The sequence below is a fragment of the Microcebus murinus genome, chromosome 15 (assembly GCF_040939455.1).
Source record: "Microcebus murinus isolate Inina chromosome 15, M.murinus_Inina_mat1.0, whole genome shotgun sequence".
Classification (NCBI taxonomy): Eukaryota; Metazoa; Chordata; class Mammalia; order Primates; family Cheirogaleidae; genus Microcebus; species Microcebus murinus.
In genome coordinates this window covers 6416359-6434516 of record NC_134118.1, presented here as the reverse complement: position 1 = coordinate 6434516, position 18158 = coordinate 6416359, and the positions used below count along the sequence as shown (strand labels likewise).

Sequence of the window (18158 nt, the reverse complement as noted above, 5' to 3'; positions counted from 1 at the left end):
CCTATACTTCCTTTACCAGAGTATTTACTACATTGTATCATAATGATCTATTTGCTTTTTAGTATCTAACACCGTGCCTTTACTTACCTTGCAGTTTTTAGGTGGTTGTGTAGTCAACATTTATATCCATATCCTGAGCAGTGACACAAAATAGCATAAAATTCCTGGAGGACAGAAAGCTAGGGAGACTATTAAATATATTGAATGCACACATAGGTTCTAAAATTATCTTAAAAGCATGGAACAATGAACCAAATTCAATGAGAAGAAATGTCATATGAATACATGTAAGTCCTTAAAATTAAGCTAAAAAGAAGAAAACAATTGTACAAATAGATATGGCCAAATAGCAACATGAGTGAGTGACTTGTGGGGGTATGGATTGAATTTTAATCCATTATTGGTAGAAATGACATTAGAATGTATTTTTAAGGGTTTTGCTTCAGCAGATGCTTAATATAAATCAACAGTAAGATAAGAATGTTGAAGACACTGATAATATTTTTAGCTGAAATAATAGTAATATACTATTTATTTTAGAAGATGTAATGGTCTCATTGTTTTTTATTGGAGAAACCACAACCAGAGTAATGTAAATAATTATAGAGAAAACACTTCAAGAAAGAAATTGACAAATAGAAATATTTCAAAACACAGTAATGGGTAAAAGTTCTGGAAATAACTTCTTAAAGAACATTTTAAGAAATGTGGAATGTTTTACTCAGGGAGAACCTAATAGCAGTCTTTAAATACCTAAAGAATGCCAGATGAAATGAATAGGGGGCTTATTCCATGTTTATCCAGCATTCAGAACGAGGATCCATGGTTAGAAAAATTACAGCGAAGCCGATATCAGTTCATCTTAAGAGGATTTTTCAAATATTTAGATTTGTTTAAAAATGGACTGTTTGTCCTGTGAGATAGTGAGTTCCCTGTTCAGATGGCAGCTGGGTGCCCAGGTATTAATACTAAAGCTTTACGAAATGTTTCATGTGGTTCATAGCAGGTGTGCCAGATGGTCCAGAAAGTTCTTTGCCATCTGAGATCCTGTGAGGCTGTAATGTCAGTATATTCCTTCCTTGGGTGCTGATGGATGGAGAACTGGTTAAACCTGCTTCTGGGGATTTAATTTTTTAGCTTTTAAAAAAATAATAATGATCAAAAGCCAGCGTGCTAAGAAAGAGGACCAGATGAGCTGTTCATGAAGGTCCCTTTAAACTGGGGCATTTATGATTCTCTAGCTCTGTAATAGGCTGGTTTATCACTGGGGATTGTAACCTTAATCAGACCAGAGAACTTAGGAGAAAGCCTACTTGGAAGAGAGATGTCTAGAGAATTAAACATCTTTAGCCCACAGCATAATAGAAAGAAAGTGCCCTTCAGGGGGACATGTACTACGACGGGATTCTGAGATGCGGTAAAAATAAAACTGCAGCTTGCACTTTCTGTTTGCTGGAATGCTGCAGTCAGAATAACCCACAGAGCACCGGGCCATGTGAAATGGCTCCGTCAGTGTGTGCGTCCTGGGAGCCACAGGTGAGCCTGTGGCCGTACGTCCCAGGCATCATACCGGATGAGTTTCACCGTTATCTCACTGACTCTTCATAGATGTTCTTTTTTATTTCAGAATATTTTTATTTTAAAATATTAATGTTTTTGTTACATGGCATGAGTCAAGGCTATAAATGTGCCCATCACCTCAATAATATTCATTGTACCTCTGAGGTGGATTTTTGTCCCTCCCTCCTTACCCATCCCTGCTGCTTGATTTCTAATGACCTTTACTTCCTTCTGTGCACATGTGTTCCCATCGCTTAGTTCCATTTATTAGAGATTACAAGTGGTCTTTGTTTTTATATTCTTGAGATACTTTGCTTAGGATAATGGTCTCCAATTCCTTCCAAATAGCTGAAAAGGGCATTAATTCATCATTTTTATGGCTGAGTAGTACTCCATGGTATACATATACCATATTTTGTTGATCCACTCATGAATTGATGGGCACTTGGGTTGATTCCACGTCTTTGCAATTGTGAATCATGCTGCAATGAACACTCTAGTGCAGGTGTCTGTCTTTTTCATAAAATGACTTCTTTTTCTTTGGGTAAATACTCAGTAGTGGGATTGGTGTGTCAAATGGTAGGTCTACTTTTAGTTCTTTAAGGTATCTCCGTACTATTTTCCATAGGGGTTGTGCTAATTTGCAGTCCCACCAACTGTGTAGAAGCATTCCTTTCTGTATCTTTCTGTATCTCTGTATCTGTGCCAGGGTCTATTGTTTTTGGACTTCTTAATAAAAGCCATTCTAACAGGAGTAAGGTGATATCTAATTGTGGTTTTAATTTGCATTTCTCTGATGATTAGTGATGTTAAGTATTTTGTCATATGTTTGTTGGTCATTTGTCTATCTCCTTTTGAAAAGCTTCTGTTCATGCCTTTTACCTACTTTTTAATGGGGTTTGATTTTTTTCCTGGATTTATTTACATTCTTTATGGATTCTGGATATTAGCCCTTTATCATATGTATAGACTGCAAATATTTTCTCCCTTTCTATAGGTTGTCTATTTGCTCTGTTGATTATTTCCTTAGCTGTGCACAAGGTTTTTAATTTAATTAAATCCCATTTATTTATTTTTTGCTGTTGCTATAATTGTCATTAGGGTCTTAGTCATAAATTCTTTGCCTGGACCAATATCTAGAAGAGTTTTTCTTATGTTTTCTTCTAGAATTCTTATGGTTTCATGCCTTACATTTAATTCTTGTCTCCATTTTGAGTTAATTTTTGTGAGTGGTAAGAGATAGGGGTCCTGTTTCATTTTTCTGCATGTGACTAACCAATTTTCCCAGCACCATTTATTGAATAGGGCTTCTTTTCCCCAGTGTATGTTCTTGTCTGCTTTGTCAAAGATCAGTTGGCTATAGGTACATGGTTTTATATCTGGCTGCTCTATTCTGTTCCCTTGGTCTGTGTCTCTATTTTGTGGCAATACTATACTGTTTTGGTTACTATAGCCTTGTAGTAGAGCTTGAAGTCTGCTAATGTGATGCATTTAGTTTTGTTGGTTTTGCTTAGAATTACTTTAACTATTCAGGCTCTTTTCTGGTTCCAAACAAAGTATAGAATTATTTTTTCTACATCTGTGAAATATGATGTTGATGTATTGATGTGCATTGCATTGACTCTGTAAATCACTTTGGGTAGTATGGGCATTTTTACAATATTGAGTCCACTGATCCATGAGCGTGATATGTTTTTCCATGTGTTTGTATCTTCTGAAATTTCTTTCCTTAGTGTTTCATAGTTCTCTTCATAGAGATCTTTCACCCCCTTGTTAAGTAAATTCCTAGGTATTTTATTTTCTTTGTAGCTATTGTGAATGGTATTGAGTCTTGATTTGATTCTCAGCTTAACTGTTATTGGTATATAAGAAGGCTACTGATTTGGGTACATTGATTTTATAACATGAGATTGCTGAATTTATTTGTCAATTCTAGTGGTCACTTGGTGGAGTCTGTGAAGCTTTCTAGATACAAGATCATATTAGCAGTGAAAAGTGATTATTTGACTTCCCCTTTCCCAATTTGGATATCCTTCATTTCTTTCTCTTTCTTGAGTGCTCTAGCTAGGACTTCAGCACTATGTTGAATAGAAGTGGTGACAGTGGATACCCTTATCTTGTTCCAATTTTTAGGGGGAATGATGTTGGCTGTGAGTCTGTCATATATGGCTTTTATAATATTGAGATATATTTTTTCTATGCCTAGTTTGTTGAGGGTTTTTATCATGAAAGGGTGCTGATTTTGTCAAATGCTTTTTCTACATCTATTGAGATGAGCATATGGTCTTCATTTTTGCTTGTGTTTATGTGGTGAATCATATTTATTGATTTACATATGTTAAACCATCCTTGCATCCCTGGAATGAAGCCGACTTGGTTAGGGTGAATTATTTTTTTTTGGTATGTTGTTAAAGTCAGTTTACTAATATTTTTTTTGAGGACTTTTGTATCTATATTCATGATGGATATTGGTCTGTAGTTTTCTTCTTTTGTTGTGCTCTTTCCTGGCTTTGATATCAAGGTGATACTGGCTTTGTAGAAGGAGTTGGGAAGGATTTTTCTCCTTCACTTTTTTATGGAATAATTTCCCAATATGAGTACCAGTTCTTCTTTGTTGGTCTTGTAGAATTCAGCTGTGAATTCTTCTGGTCTGGGGCTTTTATTTATGGGAAGACTTTTTATTAATGCTTCAGTTTTGCTACTCATTATTGATCTATTCAGAAGTTCTATTTCTTCCTGATTAAGTCTTGGAAGATTGTGTATTTCCAGGAATTTGTTCATTTCCTCTATGTTTTCTAGTTTATGTGCATAGAGATTTTCATAGTATTCATAGATGACGTTTCTTATTTCTGTGCTAGCAGTTGTAATATATCCCTTTTCATTTCTGAGTGAGCTTATTAAGTCCTTTCTCTTTTATTCCTGGTTAATCTAGCAAAAGATCTATCAATTTTGTTTATCTTTTTAAAGAACTCACTTTTTATTTCACTGACCTTTTGTATTATTTTTTTGTTTTCCATTTCATTTAGTTCTTTTCTGACTTTAGTTATTTCTTTTCTTCTGTTGGCTTTGAGTTTGATTTGCTCTTCCTTTTCTAATTCCTTGAGATGTTATATTGGGTTGTTAATTTGTGATCTTTCTGAATTTTTGATGTGATCATTTTATCAATTTACCCCTTAGGAATGCTTTTGCTGAATCCCATAGATTTTCATGGCTTGTGTCCCCTTTGTTGTTCAGTTCAAAGAATCTTTTGATTTCCATCTTAATTTGACTGTTGACCCCATAATTGTTCTATAGCAGGTTCTTTAATTTCCATGACTTTGTGTGGAATTGAGTGTTACTCTTGGAATTGATTTCTAATTTTATTCCACTATGGTCTAAGAAGATACATGGTATGATTTCAATTTCTTAAAATTTGTTTATAGCAATTATGAGCCTATGATTTAATTCCTTGCTTAGCTCTAGTAGAATTTGTTGTATGTATCTAGGAGCTCTTGTGTTAGATACATATATATTTAGGATTGTTATGTCTTCTTGTTGAATTGCTCCCTTTACCATTATATAATTAATGACCATCTTTGTTTTTATTTGCCAATGGTCATTTAAAGTCAATTTTGTCTCATGTGAGAATGGCCATACATGCTCTCTTTTGGTTTCCATTTGTGTAGAATATATTTTTCCATCCTTTCACATTGAGCCTGTGTGCATCCTTGTGGTTTAGATGTGTCTGCTGAAGACAGAAGATGCTTGGGTTGTGTTTTTTCATCTATTCTGCCAGCCTATGTCTTTTGAGTGACATATTTAAACTGTTCATGTTAAGAGATAGAATTGATATGTGGGGTGCTGCTCTGTTCGTTATGTTTAGTAGTAGCTTATTGTTTTGTTTTCCCTGTTGTGCTAGTGTTTTATATGAGTTGTGAGTTTTAGCTTTTTAGGGTGATTTAACACTGCTGAGTATCTATTGTGCTAATTTGTGTATGATGCAGTTCTGAGTATTTCCTGCAGGGCAGATCTGGCCATTACAAATTCCCTCAGTGTTTGCTTGTCTGGAAATGACTTAATTTCTCTGGCAATTGTGAAACTTTGTTTCATAGGATAAAAAATTCTAGGCTGCCAGTTGTTCTGTTTAAGAAGATTAAAGATGGGGCCCCACTCCCTTCTGGCTTGTAAGATTTCCACTGAGAAATCTGCTGTTAGTCTGATGGGTTTTCCTTTGTAGGTCAGTTGTTGCTTATGTCTAGCTACTTGTAGAATTTTCTCCTTCATTATGACTGTAGCCGGGTTGACTACTATATGTCTTGGTAATGTCTTATGTGCTATGCATCTTCCCAGGGTTTGATGACCATCTTGTATCTGGATGTCTGGATCTCTGGCAATACCAGGGAAGTTTTCCTCAATAATTCTCTCAAATAGATTTCTGTGCTTTTAGCTCTTTCTTCCCCTTCATGGATACCTATAATTTGCATGTTAGTTCACTTCACATAGTCCCATAATACTCTAAGTGATTGATCGTCTTTTTCTTTCTCTTCTCTGCCTCTTTAAATGACTGGGTTACCTTGAGAGCTTTGTCTTCAAGCTCTGAGATTCTTTCTCTCCTTGGTTTAGTCTGTTGCTGAAGCTTTCTGCTGTGTTTAGAAATTCCTTAAATGACTCTTTCATTTCTTTAAGTTCTATTATATCCTTTCTTATGTTGTTTTCATCAATTTTTTGAAATTTTTTTGGCTTCATTTTGTTGGTTTTCAACATTAATTCCTTTCATCTTATTTGCCACCCATACTCTGAATTCTTTTTCTGTCATTTTGGCAATTTTCTTGTATTTGCAGTTCACTACTGTAGCTCCATTGTGATCCCTTGGGCCTGTCAAACAGTTTTTCTTTTTTCATGTTGCCAGAGTTCTTTTCCTAGTTTCTTCTCATCTGAAACCTCTTTTCTTAACTCAGGGATAATAGATTTTCAGGGCACCTGTTCTCTGCTAGGGACTCACCTGCTTAATTAGAAGAAGGGGAGGTCTCTTGATGGCCTTTTCCCCCCTACTCTGGCATGTTGACGTGGCAGGGGAGGGGCTTGTGCACCAGAAGGCTGTAATGCAGCTGTTCTGCTTTGTCCTATTCACCTGTGGTTGCCACGGTTCAAGCCTGTGTGGGATGATCTTTCTGCTGGGTGTTGGTTGTTCACCAGATAGTTGTAGAAAATTTGAGTTCGGAGCTGGGCAAGACCCTCTCCACAGAGGCTGTGAGTATCGCTCTACCTGTGGTCTGTCCACAGAAGTGACAGCGGCAGCTGGGTGAGGCTGTCTAGGTAGTAGCTGTGATTTCCCAGCCCGTGGGTGTTTGCTTGAACCAAGTCCTCATGTACCAGCAGCTTGAGGCTGGTGGGGGGTTCCCTGGTGGGGTGTTGGACCTTGAAGCAGTGGTGGAGGCTCAGGTGTGGGGTCTTGTGGTCCAGGTGCAATGCTGGAATCTCAGGGGTTGGTGCCCCAGGCCTGGCAGGAGCTCTGGAGCCACAGGGGCAGAGCCTTGGCCTCTGGCATGAAAGCCTCAGAGCTGGGACTGAGGAGGAGCCAGAAGCAGGGCTTCTGAGCAGGGCCTCAGAGCTGGAAGTGAGGCCCTACAGACAGTGGACTGCTCCAACGTGGAGGGCAGAGTCAGGGCCAAGCAGGTGGCAGGTTTTTCCACAGGCTCAGGGACTGTGCAGATGCCAAGTTATGCAGGCAGAGGTTGGTTCCAGTGGCCCAGGGACGGCAGAGTTCTCCCTGCACCCCCCACCCCAGGACCCACTGAAGTAGTCACCCAAGGCCTATCAGGCTGGCGCCTGCAGTGCCCCCATGAACCACAATGCTCAGATCCTGTGTGTAGGGGAGGGGAGCTTGGCTTCCAGTCACAGGGTATGGCTCAGAGGAGCCCTGCGTAGCCCACTCTCCTCCCAGCCCAGTGGGGCGAGGCGGAGCCACCACTGCAAAGCTGAGTCCCGTGCAGACCCAGTGCTGCACACCTCAGATCACAGGATGGCGTCAGCTGCAGAAACCCGGGATGGGCTGCTCCACGATCCGCCCCACACCTGTTATCTGGTGAGGCGACTCTGCACAGACTCCAGGCAGGTCCCCAGTGTGCCCAGGCAGAGGCCTGAGGCAGTGGAGGGAGCCCTTTCACCACTCGGCCACAGTGTCTGCAGGGCGAGCATGGCACCCTGGCCCTCTGTCTGCCTATTCTTCCCCGCGTGTAGAAGCCTCCCCAGTGTATCGCCCGTCACCTTCTTCACAGTAAATGTCCTGCTTTGCTTCTCTGTGCTTTCACAATGTTTCTTCCAAGAAGGGCTATCCATAGGTAGCCATCTGCCTGGAAGTTACCCTTCTTTTCTTGAGAACAGTGGGCTCTTGTAGTCCACCCTCCTTTTCGAACTCCGAATCTTCATAGGAGTTCCCAAGGCATTAGTAACCTCGTGTCAGGGGCGAGGAAACAGATTCTGAAAGCAAAAGTACCACACCTAAGTAATTTTGAGACCTGAGATTCAAACTCTGGATTACCCGAACTTGGAATTTATCAACAGTGTTTCAGTGACTCCTAGAATTTAGAACTGAAGAGAATCTTAAAGAGCTCAACTTCCTGGGTTTGCCTATGAGAAAAATATGGGGGCCCAGGGGGCTAGGCATCCTGTACAGGATTCCTGCATAAAAGCAGAGGAAGCCATTGGATTATTGCCGCCCATGGGCAATAATGCCAAGTGCAGCAGCAGTGCTTTCTGTGTGTCCTGTGTTTACAGCCATAAGGATAAAGCATGCAGCAGGCGGGTTAGGGGGACAAGGGAGGAGGCAAGAGACCGTACATACCCACCACCCTCTCAGCCACCCTTCTCTCTTTAGTGGCCGCTTGGAATTTAGGGGCACATACAGAAACCAGTCCCTAGACTAGATCTTCTAAACTGCAGTGTAGATAGACAGTTGGGGTTACCTGCCCATTCCATGATTATTTGCAGAAGGGAAAGAAAAAGGGCAGGAGGAGAACAACGCTTCAATTAAGGCTATTATATGCTAGACCTTTGCTAGATGCCTTCATACATGTCATCTCATGTGGTCTCATGTCACATTTATTCTTGTTGCCCATAAAATGCTGTAACATAACATGTTAGTCTATCAAATAAATGTTAGCGCTCTCATCTCATGATGAGACCATATGCAAAGTTAGACAACTAGTAAACATATAACTGACATGTACACTCTTGACTCCAGAAGTCAAAGGAAACACTTGTAAATGTTGGCTCAAACAATCCAGGTTTTGCTTCCAAATTGGTTGTTTAGTAGCTAAGGAACCCCAGGCTAGTTTCTGCCTGTGTAAGTGGAAACAGTTGTACCTATCTCATAGAAATGTTGGTTTCCTTCCTCCCCACCTGTTCCTTCTCTTTTCTGCCTTTGAGGGGCGAGATCTACTTTTAGAATTGGAGTAAGAGGCAGTTGACCCTTCCTGAGGTACGAGGAGACTTTTGGATTAATGGCCAACTTTGTCCTTAGAACATCCCTTTGCGACTTTGTCGGATGTGATTCCTTCCTTCTGAAGGGTAAGGAAATGGAGGTGGCTCCCCGCTTACCCCGACTTAGTCACAGAGTGAGGCCGTTGCCATGATGGGGTGCGCCTGACACTGAGAACAAAGACTTCGACTCTGGTCTGGCTTCTCTGTATCTGGATCTCCAAGACAGGCGTCCTTCCATCCCAGACTGAGTGCCCTGCGGTTGGAAATGATATTACAGGTTAAAAAAAAAGCTTTTGAAAACTCTCTTCAAAAACAAGAATGTCACAAGAGGCTGACTCTCGAGTCTGTACCCCCTCATATAGAGTTTCCTTTAGCAGAACTGGCTACCTGCCTTCTTTGGGAAAAATAATTTTTTGAGTTTGTGTTTAAACAAACGTTAATTAATGCTTTTCTTCTATTGTTTCCTTTGTGTTTAGACTACCTTAATGTCACCAGTGTTCACCTGTTCAAGGAGAGATGGGACACTAACAAGGTAGATCACCACACTGACAAGTATGACAATGACAAGCTCATTGTACGTAGAGGGCAGTCTTTCTACATCCAGATAGACTTCAATCGTCCATATGACCCCAGGAAGGATCTCTTCAGGGTGGAATACGTCATTGGTGAGTGCCATGTGCAAGCCCTAGTCATGACAACATGGGTAACATTGTAGAGAGGGGCAGGTACAGGTGCAATTGTATTATTTTCTAGCATCTTAGCTCAATAATAGTTGTAGCTAGAATTACTTCAAGCCTCTGGATCACTCTGTGCTCCAAGATGGTTCTGTATAATGCCAAACATCAATAATTTGGGCCTACTAGGCAAAAAAACAATAGTACCTACAATGGAGACAAAATGTTGGTTAACTGAATTATTTTTTCCCAAACAAATGATTTTGGCATGTGACTTTTCATTTATCTCTGTGATTTAATTAGTCTCTTGTGTGCTGAAAATATTTTCAAATCTTAGCATACAATCTCCAAATATGCATTTCCCAAAGTTCATTCTGCTCTAATCTAGTCCCATGGGATGGTCCATGAAAAATGAATGGTCCAAGAAAGTCTGGTAAACAACTTGTACTCTAATCTCTTGAAGATTGACAATGAGCATTGGGGTCAAAAGTTCTGTCTGGGAAGTATCAATATCATTTAGCTTTGTTTGATCTGGTGCATCTCAAATTAATTTGGTCATGGGGCCCTTTTTAAAAATTATGGCTATTAATGTTTGACACATTTTGGTAAACATATCTCTAGGAATTTACAAGACTATCAAGGAAACACAGGCACAGAGAAGCAAGCAAGGGTGGCTCATGTAAGGCAATCTGCCCATAAAATCCTGCACACAGATTAAAGGAAAAAACTAAGCAATCAAATCAATAGTCACTGAAGAGTACATAAAAAAAATTTGCATCATTTTTGGAAAAAGAGTTTAAGTAAGATAAAAGTAGAAGAAAACTTTTTAATTATAACAAAGATTTTTATTACCTCAAAGCAACTTTTAATATCTTAAGTGGAAAAAAGTTAACAAATTTAATTATCATCAAACATTAGACAGAAATGCCTGCTCTCCCCATATTCTTTGTGAAACATTGCTTTAAATATTTTAGCAGATTAACAACATAAGAGAAATATCTGCTATACACATTGGAAAATAAGAGATGAAACTATATATTTTGCTAATACTATGATTGTATATGTAGAAAACCCAACAGATTCAAAGGAAAAAGCATAGTATTAATAAAGCTTTGTAAAATGGCTAAATGGGAGATAATTACATAAAAATCAATAGCTTTTTATCTTCTCTAGCACTAAGCACCTAGAAATAAAAATAAGAAACAAACATAATAGTGACTAACACTATGAAATGTTGTATAAACTTTAAAAACAGGACACATGACCTATGTAAAGAAGTTACTAAATCTTAATAAAAGACAGGAGAAATCAATAAAAAGTTAAACATGTTGGACAAGAAATCTCAATATATATATTTTTTAAAGTCTCCCAAAATGTTGGTCAAAGGATAGAAAATTTCATTTAGACAGGAGGAATTTAGTGATCTATTGCACAAGATGGTGACTATAATTAATAATAATGTATTATATCCTTCAAAATTGCTAAAAGAAATAGATTTGAAATACTCTCACCAAAAAGAAATAAGTATGTGAGGTGATGGATGTGTTAATTAGTTTGATATAATCATTCCCAATGTATACATAGATTAAAACATAACATTGTAGCTCATAAATATATATAATTATTATTTAAAATAATTTTAAAGTCTCCAAAGTTAACATGTGAATTTAGTGCATTTCCGATTATAATCCCAATGGAGTTTTAAGTTGGTTTTTGGGTTTTGGTTTTTATATATTTTGGGGGACTTGGATAAATAACCTTAAAGTTTATTTGAAAGAATAATTACCTGGCAATAACAAAGAAAACTATACAAAGAAATAAGTAATAGAATATTTCATATCAGAAGCAGCTATCAGAACATACTATATAAAATATTTAGTAGAACACAACAGAGAATCCAGAAATAGATTTCAGTATATGAGTAATATAGTTGTCAGTTTCACGGACTAAGAAAAGTACATGGGTTTTTTTGTTTGTTTGTTGCTGTTGTTTTAATAAATAATGCTAGAACGACTGGCTCTTCAAGGAAGAAAATAAAAAATTGACTCTCATCTCATACCATATACAGTAATAAACTTCAGATAGAATAGATATTAATGTAAAAAATAAAGCTCTCATAAGACAATTTTATGAGAAAATGTAACAAATTTAACTAAGCCAGAAAACTCTGACACTGTAAAAGAAAACGAAAACTGTATATAGTCATGTGCCACATAATGACATTTTGGTGAGTCACAGATCACATATACAATGGTAATCCTATAAGATTATAATAGAGCTGGAAATTTTCTATCACCTAGAGATGTCATAGCTGTCATAATGCCATGGTACAATTACTTTATTTTTTAATCAACTTATTGTAGCGTAAGGGTACAGTGTTTAAAAAGTCTACAGTAGTGTAGAGTAATGTCCTAGGCTTTCGCATTCACTCGCCACTCACTGACTCACACAGCAACTTCCAGTCCTGCAAACTCCATTCATGGTAAGTGCCCTGTACAGCTGTACCATGTTTTATCTTTTATACCATATCTTTACTGGAAATTTCCCATGTTTAGATGCACAAATACTTACCATTGTGTTGCAGTTGCCTACAGTATCAGTGCAGTAACACGTGCACAGGTTTGTAGCCTAGGACCAATAGGCTGCACCAGATAGCCTAGGTATGCAATAGACTGTACCATCTAGGTTTGTGTCAGCACACTGTGAGGTTGACACAGTGACGAAATTGCCTGAGACAAGTTGTATTCCATGCATGAAAACAAACACCCATTTGAAACTCTGTCCACAGTTCTGTTGCAATTATGAGGGCATTTTTATTTCCACCTTTATCGCCAAATATTTAGGGCAGGGAGAAGAGGATAGGGATGCTTCAGCCCCGAACTGGACTCGTTTCAGGTCTGAAACACTCTCCCACAGGCCATTTGGAAAATAATTATGAAAATTAAAGTCTTAGTAAGAATGATGAGTGTCTTAGATTGAGTTCCCAGGAGACAAACTCTGAGAAGGAGACGTGTGTGCAGGGAGTTGAATGGGGAGCACTCTAGGGTTCACATCTGGGAGGGAGGGAGGGAGTCCAGCAGAGGAAGGAGTTGAACCTTCATGCGACAAAGGCCTCCATGGGTCCCAAGGTGAGCTCTGGAGAGGGGTAGGATCTTCAGAGCCAGGGCATGGGCCCTTCACACTGTCCCACCGACTGGAGCTGTCAGCCAGTGTTGTTGGTTCCCTGTGCTCAGGGCAAAGCCCTGAAGGCAGCGAGATGAATACGGGCTGTCAGCCCTGGCACTCAGCACTGGGGAAGGTCTGGGCTGCAGACACAGTGTCCACTACAGTGGGCACCTGAAGTCTTCTTCTCTTTTTTATATAAGAAATATTATTACTCTTTGTTCCTTCAGTAACAAAAAGAGGGAAAGCATAGCTAATTTGACTTTCTGATAAAATCTGTCCATTTTTTAAAAACTAACATGTATTCTGAACCTTTCACGGAGCCCATGCTGTGTTCTTTCAGAGTTAACCTACATTCCAATGTATATAGCCCATAGGCATTATTGAAGATTATTGAAGATTTTCTGTTTTTCCAATTTATTGTAGACACAAGAAAGGAAAATGGCAAAACCACACTCTGCTATTCGGTGTATGAGAAATCAAGCATACTTCTAAGGGTCCTTAAAAGACCAATGGCAGACAAGTTATGTTGACCAGTGTCCTTTCTGCATCTCATGTCATTCAGGAGCTTATAGGACAACCTCAACTTCCCTCCTGCAGTAGTGCTAAGTCTGAAAAAAAAGAACATTTGGGGGCACTCATTGGGGAAATAATTCTCTTAGAATTCAGTACTTGTTTCAATTGGACTGAATAAAGCCACAGAAATTAGATTTTAAAGGTAATTGCTGTAATGAGAAGAGACAAGTATCAAATGTGAACTAGAAATGAAATTAAGTGCAAAGGCTCATATAAGCAGGTACACCTCAATTTCCAGAAACTCAGAAAGTAAAACTAATGATTTAAAAAACAGGAGAGAGAATACTTTGTTGAAACTAAAGGGCACATACAAGAACGTCTACCAATTCTTCTATAAGAATGTTTATAACATGAGACTTACCAACAAAGATTGATTTACTCACTATGTATTAATACTTTTAAAGAACAGAGCTGTTGCATCAAGCAAACTAATATTATATTACAAATACAAAAAATTACTTTACATTTAAATTGCTTCCAATTTGCATTCAGTTCTTCGTTATTCCTTTCTCTTTCCTTATGACTGTGTATAAGGTGAGCTGGGATGCACCAATACACTGCAGTGTCCTTTTGTTATCCACAGAACCTAGGTTATGGGATTTATTTACAAGTGATACTACCTCTAAACAACTAAGTCCCTCCCTCCCTTCTTCCTTCCTTCATTCCCTCCTTCCTTCTCTTCTTTCATTCTCTTCTTAAATATTTAAGTAAATAGGCTCTCTTGGGTGATCCCAGATTAACCGACCTGTGCCAGGTGCTCTGGTAGGGAAGGTGAACAGGAGAGCTAGTCCATTACTGGCTGGGTGTGATGAACTTGGGCCACAGGGGCCTCTGTGCTTTGATAACTGCATTCATTAGTCGCTGGCAGAGCACAGTGATCTCTGGAGTTAGGTGGGAGGTGTTAATGCATTTGAGGAGGTGGACATGGCTGAAAAATGTGCCTGGGCATCTGCAGGGCATTTTCTCTCCTTCCACCTCTGGGCCTGCAGCCCTGACAGTCATGAAAGGCAGGGAGCGGAGGTTTTGCTAACCAGCGGCTGGAGCTGTGAAAACTTGGGAACAGCCTGAGGTGTTAATTTACTGCTACTTCAACATGGGCCCCTACTTCTTTGATACCCAGTGGAGGGTACTACTTCTTTGATACCCAGTGGAGCTGTACTCCTTACCAGCCCTCCACACCCTGCCCGGGGGCCCTCCAAGTAAGGACAGGCTCATGAGCAAGTCTCTGTCTCCCTGGAGTCCAATCACAGGAGTCCACGGGTGTCCAGGTTGGCTCCTGAGAGATTCTCCTGACCTTTTCCTCAATCCTACAATGGCCTCGCAGCTGTGGGCTTCATATTTCTGGTTATAGCAGAAAGGGGGAAGGATGGCTTTCGCAAGACCTAGTCCTCTTATCAGGAAAACAAGAGTTTTCCCAGGAGCTCCCAGCAAACCACTTGAGTCTCATTGGCTGCCCTTGTCTGTAAGGGACGCTGTGAAAGTATTTCCTTTTTCCAGTCTCTTCAGAGGAGAGAAACAGGGAGAGCTGAGGTGGACGCTGGTAGCTCCCCAGTGATGTGTGCGAGGTGTCCCTTCCAGCTTTGCCATCCTCCGGTGCCGGTGGCTTTGAGCCAGGTCATTCATCTTGTGCCGCGGCATTTCCAGAGCTGGGGCAATTGCATCATTGACCCCATAGAACATCAAAACCTCCTCAGCAGCACTTCAGCATTTCTAATTTACTCATTTCTTAAGTTGCATTTATCGAAAGCCCATTGGGGCATCAGGCTCTGACGTGTTTCCATGATGGGAGTGACATGGATGATTCAAGACAGCTTGCTCTAACCCACTTTGTGGATTTGGGAGGATCCAAGACAAGAGAAGAGATGTTCAGAGGAGAGGGGGTGAGAGCCCGGGTTAGGGCAGTGGTTGTGGACAGGGAAAAGAGTAAAATCGACAGGACTCGTGATTGGCAGTTGGTGTGGGGCGAGGGGCAGAGAGTCAAAGTCGACTCCCAGGTTGCTGGCTTTTGAGACTCTGATGATAGATGCTGGCACTTCCAGATGAGAAAAAGAATGCAGGGGATTCCAGAGGAAAAACATAAAGCGTAGGAAATGACAATGACAGTAGCGGTTCCCATTGATAACTCACTGGCGCTGGTACTGTGAGAGTGCTATGTGCTCCCCATTTAATTCTTCGTATGTCCCTCCGGGCACCATAGTCATGTCCATTTTTCAGACGAGGTAAGGGTTGGAGTGGTAAAGTAACTCACCCCAGGCCACACCTGGAAAATTCTGGGGCTGCAATTCAAAGCTAGGCAGCCTCTTCTAATCACAACACACACTACCTCTACCAGGGAGACCTCCAGCAAGGAGACAGAGATGTGAACGTGATTCTACTTGAGCCTGATGAGTTTGAGGGGAGTGAGAGACATTCAGACATACACGTCCAATGGACAGTATGGGTCTGAAGCTTAGGGAGGGTATTTGGGTTGGACAAATAGAAATCTGGATATCATGCACACATAGATGGGCAAGCTCACGCAGAAAAAGCATCAAGTAAGCAGTGTACTGAGACTCAAATCCTGGGGAAAGACAACTTTTAGGGAGTAAGTCCAGGAACTGGAGCCGCTGGAAGAGACAAAGACCGAATGATCAGATAAGCAGAAGGAAGATCAAGGGACAGCAGTGTCGCTAAATCCAAGAGAGCTGGATGTTTAAAAAGGAAAGAGTGACCAACTTTGTCAAATGTAGCTGGGAGATGCAGTGACGTGAGAACTGTCCATTGCACTCAGCAGTTGGGGGGGGGGCTGGTTACTCGAGGAGAATGCAAATTTTAATAGTCTGAAAGTAAATGAGATGCAAGGAAGCGGGTGTAGCAAATTTGGATTAATCTTTAAAGAAATGTAAAGGAGAACAAAAGAAAATTTGGATGGCATCTGGAGAACAATGGGGGTTAGAAGAGCAGTGTTTTGGTTGAGGTATTTGTTTCAGGATTGCAAGGACTGGAATGTGTATGTAGACAGAGGGGAAAGGACCAACTGAGGAAGAAACCTGAAGATCAGGAGAGACGTTGGATGACTGGGGAGAATCCTAGACGAGGTAGAAGCTTGGAGTGCGGAGACGTGGATGAGGAATGATTGGGAAAGAGAATGCCTTGTCTTCTCAGCGTGTCTGGGAAAGAGGTGAGGGGAGAGCGGATGTCTCAGGCCGAAAGAGATGGACTGAGCACTGCACCTGTCGGCCTCAAGCTATTCCAGACGTCCGGAGGTGAGCAGGGGCTACGGGAGCTTAAGGGGAAAAGGAGTGTTCTTGCATCTGAGAGCGTCACCCACATCCTTTAAGATTATGTCTCCCCAAGGATTTTTGTTTCAGAAAGTCCTGATGAATTCATCGTACTGATGTGTGATTTTCAAGTGCATGACATAGCATCTCTGTTGAGGAATTTCTTGCTCCAAACAAACAGCTGGTAAAGTATAAAGAAATAGATCTTAGCCTGTACTCTTTCAATTATTTGAAAAGTATTTTGTGCTGCATTTTGGTAAAAATAGGCTACCCATTTCATAATTTGAAGCAGCATTTATATAGGATGTCATTTCAGATTTTCACTCCTATGGGTTTCTGCATTGACGATCAACATGTTTATTTTTAAATGTCTCTGTGAAGTGACTAATAATGGCATCTAAGAAACTAGGACAGTGTTTCCCAGAGTGTGTTCTCTATGAACATCTGTCATGTGAGATGCTCCTTGGGGAAAAAAAAGTTCTGTGGTCAAACACATTTGGATCATGCTGTGTTTTTGTGTGTGCTCTCAGAGTCCCAGCGCACACGGGTCTATTAAAGGCTGTGTGTAGACACACGGTCAAAAAATGAATCTTGTTTAGTCTGTTTCCCAAAATCATTTCACTACAAACACTACCCTATCACATTTTTTATTTTTATAATACCCTCTAATAAAAGGCAGAACTCACTCTAGGAAATGCCAAAGTACAGTTGCATATATTACCCTTATTCTGTGGAATACTGAGGAGGGGGGTGAGGAAGCCTGAGTAGATTTGTAGTCTATGTGCGATGGCAACTTAACATAATATCCATGTTTTCCTTTTTGACACTTAAGATTTTGTGCCAACATTAAAATAACTCTATCAATTTGGCATTCATATTCAGTAACTTTTCAAAAGTGATTTTTAAGAAATCCTTTTATATATTTATATAATTATTTTCCATATTTTTATTTGGCTTCTTTTACCATAAAGCCCATTGACTTTCCTTTCAAATGCACTTACTGAACTCTTACTGAATACGTAGTGTGTGCACACAACCATACTGGGATTAGAATAGTGAGATATGCTTCTCTCCTGCCTTCAGGGGTTGACAGTCCAGAGGGGACAGTCTGAGTGGGAGAGGGTGAGTTCAGTGACAGCCTTTGGGCAAATGCCTGGGAAGCACCTTGGACAGTGACTGACAGCACCTCTGAGGAATCCCCCAAAAAGTGCTGTTTGAATTGGGTCTCAAGGGATGAGTAGGAGTTGACTCAGTAGAATAGAAAAAATATATATTCTAGGGGGAAAAAAGGAGTCAAGTGCAGCATGAAAACTTGGAAACATATTTATGACTTTGTATGACTTGATAAGAAGTTTAGATGCTATTCTATAAAGAGCCAGAGTTCTCTATAGAAGAGTTTTATGTAGAATGTTAAGAAGATCTGATATACTTGTTTTTTTCTTACTTTTTAGATTACTGTAGCAGA

The 18158-nt window shown here is 40.0% G+C and overlaps 1 protein-coding gene across 1 annotated transcript in view; it reads left to right on the top strand.

Annotated features, from left to right (window-relative positions):
* The window catches only part of F13A1 (coagulation factor XIII A chain), a 161320-nt gene that overhangs the window by 10531 nt on the left and 132631 nt on the right, over positions 1-18158 (top strand). The window contains exon 3 of the mRNA XM_012737725.3: positions 9498-9686. Within this exon, the coding sequence (XP_012593179.2) occupies positions 9498-9686 (189 nt within the window). The remainder of the gene's footprint in view (positions 1-9497; positions 9687-18158) is intronic.